Here is a 10,983-nt window from a genome sequence, read left to right on the forward strand (position 1 = left end):
GCTGTCACCTCTGCGCCTCTATACCACCTGTATATGTGATTGTTTTCCCTCTTGGACCTCTGTACTATGGTGTATACATGACCGCTGTCCCTCTTGGACCTCTATACTAGGTGTATATGTGATGGCTGCCCCTCCTGGGCCTCTATACTAGGTGTATATGTGATGGCTGTCCCGCTGGGCCTCTATACTAGGGTGCATACGTGATTGCTGTGCGTCCTGGGCTTCTATACCAGAGCGTATACGTGATTGCTGTCCCTCTTGGATGTCTATACTAGGGTGTATACATGACCACTGTCCCTCTGGGCCCCTATGCCAGGGTGTATATGTGATTGCTGCCCCTCTTGGGCTTCTATACTAGGGTGCACATGTGTCTGCTGTCCCTCTGGGCCTCTATATCATGGTGTGTACATGACCGTTGTCCCTCGTGGGCTCTACACCAGGTGTATAGGTGCTGGCTGTCCCTCCTGGCCTCTGCACCAGGTGTATAGGTGCTGGCTGTCCCTCTGGGCCTCTATATATATATCGTGGTGTGTACATGACCGTTGTCCCTCGTGGGCTCTGCACCAGGTGTATAGGTGCTGGCTGTCCCTCTGCCCCGGGGTGTGTAGGTGCCCGCTGTCCCCCGGGCTCCGTACGGGCGCACACCTAACCCATGTCCGCGGCCGCACCGCGCTGTGCTGCGTGGGCGACCGCCTACCGGGCACTGTGCGGACGGTGCCTGGCTGGGGAGTCACCCCGGCCCGCGGCCCTGCCGCTGCACGGTGCCAGCGATCCAGGAGGACAGTGCGTAAAGCGCCACCAGTAGCCACGGTGGCAGAGTGCGCTCGTTATTATTATTATTATTATTATTATTATTATTATTATTATTATTATTATTATTATTATTATTATTAGGCTGCCCAGAGAGGCTGTGGAGTCTCCTTCTCTGGAGATCTTCCAAACCCGCCTGGATGCCACCCTGTGCCACGTGCTCTGGGTGTCCCTGCTGGAGCAGGGGGGTTGGGCTAGATGATCTCTAGAGGTCCCTTTCAACCCTAACTATTCTGGGATTCTGTGATTGGGGTTGGGCTAGATGATCTCTGGAGGTCTCTTTTACCCTAACTATTCTGTGATTCTGTGATTATTTTCATTATCGTTACACAGGTGAGCGCACCACCACCCGGCGCAGGCAGCGCCGCGGCCACCCCGGGCCGCGCGCCGGGGTCCTCGCGCGCCATAAGAGCGCGCGGCGGAAGCGCCGCCCCCTCTTTGACCGGCGGCGGCGGCGGGTGAGCGGCGGCGGGGCCGGGCCGGGCCCGTGGGCTCCATCCGCGCGGCCCGCGGGGCATCGCGGCGGGGACGGGCCCGGCCGGGGCCGCGGGGCGCCCGCCGCCCCTCACCGCGCCGCTCTGTGTCTCTATTTGCAGCAGGAAGCCGGGCGGGAGCGGCGACCACCGAGAGCGCCATGGCCGAGGAAGGGTGAGCGCGGCCGTTGGGACCGTTGGGGGCGGGGGTGTCTCGCGGGAGCCGCTGCGTGTGCGCGGCGGGGCCTGGGGAGCCTTGCTCGCCCGGCCGCGTGGCGCGGGGCTGGGCGGCCTCGTGCGCAGGCTGCTCTCCTGGTGCCTTCTCCCGTAGGGACCCCTTCAGCCAAGGGAAGGGGGAGGCGCAGCGTGGGCTCGCGGCGGGCCTGGGATCTCCCTGACCCGCTGGCAGGCCTCTTAACACGGTAACAGCTGGGTATTGCAGGCTCATGGGGAGGCTCGCGCTGCCTGCGCCTGTAGTGACAGCAGGGTGACGCGTCTTTTGTGTCTAGCATTACTGCTGGAGGTGTAATGGATGTTAACACCGCCCTGCAAGAAGTGCTTAAGACCGCACTCATCCATGATGGCCTTGCTCGTGGTATTCGGGAAGCAGCCAAAGCCCTGGACAAGTAAGTGTTGTTTTCCCTGAGCGTGCAGTGAGCAGCAAAGCTGGGAAAGGTAGGTTGTTGCATGCACAGTGCTTGCCTTGTCTAGGACTTAGTTAAAAGCTTTTGGTTTGAAGCGTTGTACTTAGTTCTAAGAGATCAATGTTTTTGTCTTAGTATTTTGAGGCCTTTAATTATGATCATAAAATACAGAAGCTGAATTTGATGACCTGTGAGTAAGAGTTTTTGACCTACTAAGTTTGTTTTTCTGATGATCCTGGTGCTATGAAATCTTATGTGGGTTGAGTGTTGCAAAGAAGATGTCAGTGTACACCTTGGGAAATTTGCCAGGATGTCAGGAATCTTGTAGTGCTTCTGCTTAGTAAAATGATAAAAGTTCATAAGGAGTTGACTGGAGAGGGTTAATATGTATGTCTAAAATACTTGAATTTGAAGCTTTTTAGATTTTTTTTTAACTAAGGAAAATCTCAAAAGTCAATATAATCTGCTTTTATTTTTTGCCAGCTTCACTTTTTTGTGTTGAAACTTGTAAGGAATTAAATAATTGTTTGGAGATACCATGTGAAAACAGCATTTAAAACTTAAACTTGCTCTACCTGTGTCAGCAGTAATATCCAATTACAGTCTCTGGTAAGGTGAAGTAGTGTAGACAAATACTTTTAAGAGTAGACCCAGTTTTTAAGTGCAAAGCTACAGTGTTTGAATGATGACTTCCTACTTTGTCGGATACCCCTTCACTCTTCCTGTGAGTGACAACAGTGGTCTGACAAACCTGTATGTTAATTCTCCTAGATAAAGTGCCAAACAAAAGAGGAAGAAAAGGAAATGGAACCCAGCTGATTGGAAAATAGTTTCTAGGAACTTTTAAAATGCCACGTTGCATAGTGTGTGATTGGGGATTGCTTTATGTGCAGATTTTCCATAAGTTTGTGACCATTTTTGCTTGGAAGCTGTTTATGGAATGATAAGATGAAATTGGTGGCGAAAAAAGCCATATAGGGAAACTGTATTTGTTTACAGTGGTCAAATTATATCAATTTAAACATAGAAGACCTATACAGCTCTCTTTGTTGTCAGGTACCCCTTTGATATTCTTAACATTGTACTGCAGTGTACAGAGAGCCTAATTAGAATTGAGGCCCTGTCATAACAGCTTCTTTGGACGTAAGTAGAAAAGATTGTTCTGAAGAGCTTATAACAGTTTGACATAATTCTAGCTTTTAATAATTTCAGTTCTGATGTTGAATTAATATGATCTGTGAGCAACTTGTAAATGGGTTGCTTTTTAATAGTGATGCCAGTTGTTTGTAGGACCTGATGTTTATGTGGTCAGTACACTGTTTTCAAAAGACTGAGAAGTTACTCTGTAGGATTTTAAGACACTTCCAGAATGAGTAGATTCTGGTAAAGCTAACAGTGTCTCCAATTAGTGTGTGATGTATATAAAAACATTAAATGCATAAGTAGATTGTTTCAAAAGTCTACAAAATATATCAAAAGCAAAAATTAAAGCTGTTATCTACAAGCATGCACTGATTCTTGTATTTGAGGTTTTGATTACTAAAGAGAAACTTAGCCTTTGAAGTTACATTTGACAGTTTTTGCCTGTTTTTAGACGTCAAGCCCATCTCTGTGTTCTGGCTTCAAATTGTGATGAACCTATGTACGTAAAGCTAGTTGAAGCACTTTGTGCAGAACACCAGATCAACCTAATAAAGGTAAGTGTCAGAACTTCACATGGAGTTGAGAAGAATTGTCTATGGTACATTACTTGGTAAACTTCAGAGAGCTGAATCAATGAAGCGTTGTGCTCCAGTTCCACATATGATTTTATATACATATATCTATATACACGCAATATATATCTATTTGGTTATGTCAGCAGTACAAGAAACTTATATTAAAATCCTTTACTAAACATCCATTATTAAATCCATAGTTCATATCCATAGGAGCTGTACAGTGATGATATTTTGGCTCCCTCTACTGACACTAGTGAGGAAAGCAGCCATACGTTACCCAATGTTTCTGAGTGTACAGCAGCTTATTTTGCTCAACACAGTTTTTTCATAATTGCCTAGTCCTAATGCAGTTCTGTCTTGCACAGGTTGATGACAACAAAAAACTGGGCGAATGGGTTGGTCTCTGCAAGATCGACAGAGAAGGAAAACCTCGCAAAGTGGTGGGCTGCAGCTGTGTGGTTGTCAAGGTGAGATGGTGCTAATTCTAGCTTATTTTGACTTCTAAAAACAAGTGGTGAAAATGTAGAGATGTCTTAAATGAAAACTGACCTGGAGTTCTTGGGGTTTAAAATGGTTGTTCTCCCTTGTTGGTAGTGACAGTAAAAAAAGCTGTTTTTTTTTCTCTCCAATATTTACTTTTGTGAAGTGTTTATTTAAAATTATACTTGTATTAATTTACATAATTAATATATTAGTCCTTAAAGCAGATAGGGTCACTTGCTAGTCAACATGAAAAAAGACTATTTTTATTACTGGAAGAGAGGAGGTTCTCCTTGGAAAAAAATGTAAGTGCCAGCTGTTTACATCTGCTTAACCTCACAGTGTTTTGCAGAGCACATTTTAAGGTAATGCTGGCAAAGTAAAGCCACAGTACGAGCCTTGCAGACTTTGTTGTCTCTGAGGTCCCAACAGATGGCTACATCTTCCTTATAGACATTAATGATCTCTGCCTGTTTGTTAATACTTTTTTTACTCATTTCATAAAGAGTGTCTTACATTTGAGTAGTCCATTTTTAGGAAATTAAGAAAAAGTAGCTGGGAAATGTGATACTGCTTGATGTTACCAGGGATATACCCCTGGGGAGGGGTATATTTAGGAATACTCTCAGAAAAAAAACCTATCAGAAAATGTCAGCTGCTTTTTAAAACACAGATTATAATTTTTTGAGTGCGTCTGTATGATGCTATTTTTTTTTTTAATTACAGGACTATGGCAAGGAATCTCAGGCCAAAGATGTCATCGAAGAGTACTTCAAGTGCAAGAAATGAATTGAGAAATAAATATTGAGCCTGATTTAGTGTGTGTGTTTGTGTGTCATTGATGGGTGGGTACTTGTGAAAGAAAACTTTAAATTTCAGGAGTAGTAAGTTTTAGGTCTGTTGTCTTTCAGTGGTGTCTACTTCCTGAGAAGGTAATGGAGTGTCTGTGCAATCTCCAGTCTCTAGGGTTCTGCTGTTTCCCTCTTCCTATCCAAAGATTAACATCTAGTGGGAATCTGCACAGCTTTGGAAATGGAGATGTGCTGAAACACCTTTGCTTGTCTCTGGCTGGGCAGTGTTCAAGCTATACTGCTGCAGTGATTTCAGAGTAATGTGTTGGGGAAATCTGAAGTACTGCTGCATCTGTGATGAAAATTTGGCTCCCTCTACTGAAGCAAGTGAGGAGAACTGCCTGAATCGTTACCCAAATTTTCTGAGATGCTGCAGGAATTCCTTAAATGCTGTTTTATTGTATGTGGAGAGTTTATGACTTGATTTTCTTCACTCATTTTTTGCATATTTTTCACCTTTTCTGCAGAGTAGAGCAACTGGAGTCATAAGGAATTCTCCTGTCCTGATTGGACGCACAGGTTATCAAGAACGGGGGCTGGGACGCTGCAGGCTGAGGATTTTGGAATATGCATAAGCTCGTGAGCTCAGACTTGGTTACTGTTTATGTAACTCCTCTACTGAGACTCCTGATCACACATGTACTAGAATGGGGGGAGGCCTCTTGCCCGAGGATCAAATGCACTTGCCTGCAGCTCTCAGGTTTTGACCCTGTGACTCTCTGATCTCCTAGAAAGTGCCAGCCAGGATTTTTGTGCTCTGATTTTTGTGAGGGTCCTGTATTTTCTGCTGAGATTTAGATTGTGGAGTCAACTTTTTTTTTTTTTTAAAAAATCTTTTTTTAGTACTTCAGCTTAATGTATTTAGTCTTGCTTGATTTCTCAGTAGAGATATTAAGCAATTGCAGTTTAATTCATGTCAAGCAGGTAATGTGGATAAAAGGGCCCATATACAGAGAGAAGTTCTTAATACAAATGTGCAAGCTTTACCAGTTCCAGTTCAGCGCTTTTTTCAATATAGTTGAGATCACAAAAAGTTTCATAGATGGTATTGTAGGTGCAGATCTTTTGCTGAGTTACAAGACTTTTCTAAGTGTTGAAAGAAAAATAAATATTATTGAATGGAGTTTAAAATCTGTGAAAGTTTATTGGGTTCAGTTTGGGTAATAAGCTTAAATATTTTGTCCTTGTACATACAAATGTATCAAACCACACCCACCCTCTTCTGCTCCTTTGAGTTGCATCTCCCAAGAATTTTGGATCCCATTTGAAAAGAGTATATTGGAAGATGTGTCCTTTATTTTTTTAATAAGGCTGTTTGCAAATGAATTCTAGAAAAAACGCACACATTTTTGTACCTGATTAGGTAGCAGTCTGTTAACATTTATGGCTTTTCTTTGGCTCTCTGTTTTAGCACAATTAAATTCACAAAAGGAAACCTCTTGCAAAATGAGCTTGGTACATGGACTTAAAAACCTGCATATTGCCTGAGTTTTAAATTTGGTTCTTGCTCTCCAACGTTGCATAAGCATCCACAAAATCAGCCCTGAGGATCAGCTGTTGGCCCTGCTGCTAATGGTCCAAAAGAGAAAAGGTTGACTTGGTGCCCTTTGCAGGGTGGGCTCTGGACCCTGGACATAAATTTTAGTATAAACTCTGTTGAATTTGAGCTGATTAGTAAATGGCTCCCCTCACCTTCATGGGGAAATTTGTTGTACCTGAAATGTTTTGCATCCAGCTGTGTGTGATGTGGGCCTGAAGAACAGTGTAATTAAGGCTGAAGAGGCTATTTGCTGTGCTGCATGCCCAGGTTGGTGACTCCTGTAATACAGATTGGAGAACTGATTTTAAAACCTCATTTTTGGTGTCTGGTCTGGTTGCAGGGAGATGGTTGGGTAACTATCCCTGTTTTAAAGTGGTGAAAGGTAAACAGGAGGAAGAGATTTGCTACTTTTTCCCCCTCTTACAAGGTAGTTGTGAAAATGTAGTTACATACACAACTGAACTTCTAATTTGCAACTGCAAGAACTCATACTACCCGTTATTTTATTGTATTTTATTCTGCACTCTTTTGTTCTGCATAAGTGCCACTACAAGAATACAGTGCTTCATGCTTTGCAACTGGGCTTCACAGAGTGATGAGGGCAGGACTCACCCGAGCTCTCAATCATCTGAACTCTTGTTCTGCCTCTGCAGGAAGTGTATATAGCTGTTGGTTAGTAAAGATTACACAGGAAAATTGAACCCATGGAGATTTGAGTTTTCAGAACAGACCATCTTTGAGCATGTGATTTGGCTGAAATAACAGGACTTTAACAGAAAGGATAAAGGAGAGCTGGAGAGTAGAGCATCTTACTCTGAGTACCAAGGGAGACAAGTGAATGGAGTACCCATATTCACCTTTTACAGGTCTACAGTTCTGTAAAGGTTATTGCACCTGCTTCCATGGTTAGGAAATGAAATTCCTTAATCCAAAGCAGTGAGGTTTTGGGGGCTATTTGATACAATTGTTTTAAGCATGGACAAACACTAGATCTGAGACTTTTTGCTTTTTGTTAAGTGAGTCTACCTTTCTAGCTGATGCTTAAAATTTAGTTTGAGATGGACACAAAATGGAAAATTTCAGCTGGCACAGTTTACATTTTCTCAAATCTTGTGGTCTATTTAGTGTAAAGCACTGTAATACCAACCCACATTCCTTAATAAATCTGTATGGACTCTCGTAATTTGGTAGTAGAGAAAAAAGGTGAGGAAAAATTGTGGAAGAGAAAAAGGAGCTGATGTGTGCAGAGGGATGTGAATTCTGAGATAATCATCATGGGAAAGTGAGAACAATTTCCCCAAAGTCAGGATAAAATAAAGCTTAGCATTTTCCTGTAATTAAGTTCTATCAAACTGGTCTAGGTTTTACTTAACTCCAACTCTCTGAACACCAGTTAGAAATCTGTTCTATCTTATTTCATCTATTCAATATCTTAAGCTGCGTCCTTTCTACTTTCCTCAATGTGTCTTAATGGAGAAAATATTAAAGTAATAGGGCACATTCCAGGGACATCTCCGGAATTGTGACAGCATGTGTCCCCTGTCTGTGAGAGTGAGTTTCAATGGCAAAGTCAAGTTGTGAAGTTGTATGGGCTACATGTGGAAGTGCCCATCAAGAGACAAGGTGCGAGAAGAGATTTTTCTAATTCTTGGCATAGGAAGACGTTTGAGAAGTCAGCTAGATTACACAGGAGAAAGTCGATACTCCGTAAGCAGTTCACCTTGGTATTCCTAACCTACAGGAAGGTTTGCAGTACACTTAGATTCATTTGATTATGTTAGACTAAATTCAGATTTGTATGAAATGTAGATCAGACTTGCGTTTCCTTGGATTTTGAATTTCTATACTTATTTTTAGTTTGTCTATTTTTTGACAGGAGCAGTGGTATTCCTTATATTCCTTATATATATATATATATTATTTTCTTAATCCATAACAACATATGAGAACCACACACACTGAATTTAGTGTACTAAACTCAGTGTAAGACTTTTTAAATTCTTCACACTGAAAAATATATTTAGCCAAGCCATTTGACTTACTCGTCATTGTAAATATATCCTTAAGGACTGTTTTATGTATTTCAAAACCAATAGCAATTTGGGAAGTAAGAGGTCAGCACAGTTGAACATTACATAGCCGTTGAACTTTACATTCTGCTTCAATTAACATTTTTTAGCTGTTTTTCCTCTTCAGTGGGAGGAAAGAGCCTACATGTTCATTAGCAAGGTAGTTTCTGTATTGTGTGTATCCAGTGAAATATTGATCCTGAAATACTGTCTAGGAAAACTGCACCAATACACCTCTGACACGGTTAAAATACTGGGAATTTTGCCAGGGGTGTGAACAGACTAGCATATGAACTGATGGGACAACCCTGACTTAGAAATAACTTGCTGTGGAGAATTGAGTATATTCGCCATCTCTCCCAAGATAGTAACTGTGAAATCCTGCTTGAGTAGTAAAACTGGCTATTTTCTAGGGAGGATGCTTACAAATACTCAGAGACGCATAAATAACTCATTGAACTTTGTGAGTTACTCTGTTACAGTAATGCATTCACAGTAAGGCTATCTGTAGTCAAGGGAAATGGTTCTATTTTTAATGAACATTTGGAAATTGAAACTATGTATAGGCCAAAAATGGTGGAGGAAATGCTTTTTTTTTTTTTTCTTTTAGTGCATAAACTTTAATTATGTTTTACATTTCCTGGGTTATATATTATAGGAGTCTTGCTCATTTAGGAAGGAGTTTGATGAAGCTTTTGAGGCCTGTAATTATTTGAAGTCTCCTATGTTATGTGGAAGCTGTTTGCCAAACTACTTTCTATCAGAAAAATGTTTTTAGTTCACCTCTTAAAAGGAATATTAAAATACTTAATTTCCTTTTTGTTGGCATTTGAAATGGTGAGCAATTAACTCCTTTAAAATTTAAAATAATAGTTAGTTTTCGGAGATTGTCAGCGTTCTTGCTTTTCCAAGGTTTTCATACATATAGTTCACAGTAGTGAGGCCCTCAGTGGAATCGCTTCTATAATAGGAGGATTATGCATTTCCTCTTCATCATCATCCCATATGACTGGTTCCATTTAGGAAAAGGTATTCAAATAAGCAGAGCCATATAGCGCGATAGCAAATTTGTTAGTGTTTCTTTTGTAAATGTTGAATGATACACTAATGCAATTTCAGGACTACAATTTTAAAAATAAACTACTTGATAATTTTACACTGTTATGAATTTAATACGAGGGAATGACAATTCTATTTTCATGTCAAGATTGCTTCAGTGGATTGAAACCAATGCTTCTTAAATAGTTTTTCCAGAAAGAGTTGGGTTGACATCTTGATTTTATGACCAAAATGATTAGGTTTCAAATTAGGGTTTTGTGATGTGACCTTAGAAGCCAGGCAGTGACAGCAAGGGAGAATTGAATAGGACTTCAAACATTTTATACTTACACTACAGTGTTGGCTTTTTTTTTTTTTTTTCTTTTTTTTTTTTCACTCCCTGGGAGTGAAATTCCATACCAGCTTTGTTTCACTTAAACCTATCTTCCAAAAAGTTGGGTTTGAATCCAGATTGACTAAGCAGGATGAGTTGTCACTGTTTCCTCTTGCTGCAAGACCTTTAGCTTATCTACTCCTCAGGCTTCTCCTTTTCGATTAAGCAGATCCAGTGTCTTTACATTTTTCTCGTAATATTTTTGAGATTTGCTGTAAAACAGTGAATATGGCAGGGCTCTCTTATTCCATGCTAATTCTGGTTAAGAAGTACGTGCGAGTGCTCATAATGTGTGGTGGGAGCTTGAGTGCTCACTTAAAAGTCATTTGTTGCAGGGACAGCTCATGCATATATATATTTCCCAGTGCAATACTGCTGATAGCTATTGCAGTAGCACAAATGCCAGGGGATCAGGGCCTGTCAGCAGCAAATGCTGCAGAAGCACTTCTGCCATTCGTTTGGAGAACATTGGTTTTTATGCGTAGTTATTGAGATAAAAATATATATTCTGGCCTTATTTAATGCAAAAAGTATGTTATAGCTGGTGACCACTAACCTTGACATAACAGAAAGATACTTAGTAATAAAACACATTATATTTAACACTCTTATAACTAAGCATTATCAGCTATTTTCTGATTGATGCTTTTGATTTGGAGTTTCCTGCGCTGTTCCAGTGTTAGTTTGTGTGATACAACATAGATGCACCCTCTTGTGAATCACTGCCCTTCTTATGCCCGTTTTACTAAGGCTACTGCAAATGCTGTCCCCAAAACGTGCCTCCTTTTCTGTGGGCTTCATGAAGATCTCATCCACTGCTGTAAAGCGGCTCTTGAGTATACATCCATTTGTCAAACTTGCCTTCTCCTTTAAAGAGATAATAAAATAACCCTAAAGAAGTAGTAGAGATCCCCTACAGGATTTTTTATTTTGTGTTAGACCATTGGAACGTATATTGAGTGG

At 41.3% G+C, this 10,983-nt stretch overlaps 1 protein-coding gene and 4 non-coding genes across 5 annotated transcripts; all 5 read left to right on the forward strand.

The window, feature by feature from the left end:
* Positions 1-1,233: 1,233 nt before the first annotated feature.
* RPS12 (ribosomal protein S12) lies at positions 1,234-4,942 on the forward strand. The gene is made up of 6 exons (XM_088533858.1): positions 1,234-1,268; positions 1,407-1,458; positions 1,793-1,909; positions 3,522-3,624; positions 4,014-4,115; positions 4,855-4,942. Exons 2-6 carry the CDS (start codon positions 1,445-1,447, stop codon positions 4,915-4,917), a joined length of 399 nt encoding a protein of 132 aa, XP_088389984.1. The 5' UTR covers positions 1,234-1,268; positions 1,407-1,444; the 3' UTR covers positions 4,918-4,942.
* Positions 2,604-2,678, forward strand: LOC148592774 (small nucleolar RNA SNORD101). The gene has a single exon (XR_015913900.1). It is a non-coding gene; the product is annotated as a small nucleolar RNA SNORD101 (small nucleolar RNA).
* LOC148592775 (small nucleolar RNA SNORD100) lies at positions 3,861-3,947 on the forward strand. Its single transcript, XR_015913902.1, has one exon. It is a non-coding gene; the product is annotated as a small nucleolar RNA SNORD100 (small nucleolar RNA).
* On the forward strand, positions 4,438-4,572 carry LOC148592776 (small nucleolar RNA SNORA33). The gene has a single exon (XR_015913901.1). It is a non-coding gene; the product is annotated as a small nucleolar RNA SNORA33 (small nucleolar RNA).
* A 324-nt stretch (positions 4,943-5,266) lies between the features above and the next one.
* Positions 5,267-5,351, forward strand: LOC148592777 (small nucleolar RNA SNORD100). The gene has a single exon (XR_015913903.1). It is a non-coding gene; the product is annotated as a small nucleolar RNA SNORD100 (small nucleolar RNA).
* Positions 5,352-10,983: the final 5,632 nt, after the last annotated feature.

The sequence above is a fragment of the Tinamus guttatus genome, unplaced genomic scaffold, assembly GCF_059628265.1.
Source record: "Tinamus guttatus ecotype Peru unplaced genomic scaffold, ASM5962826v1 Tinamus_guttatus_pri_ptg000525l, whole genome shotgun sequence".
NCBI lineage: Eukaryota > Metazoa > Chordata > Aves > Tinamiformes > Tinamidae > Tinamus > Tinamus guttatus.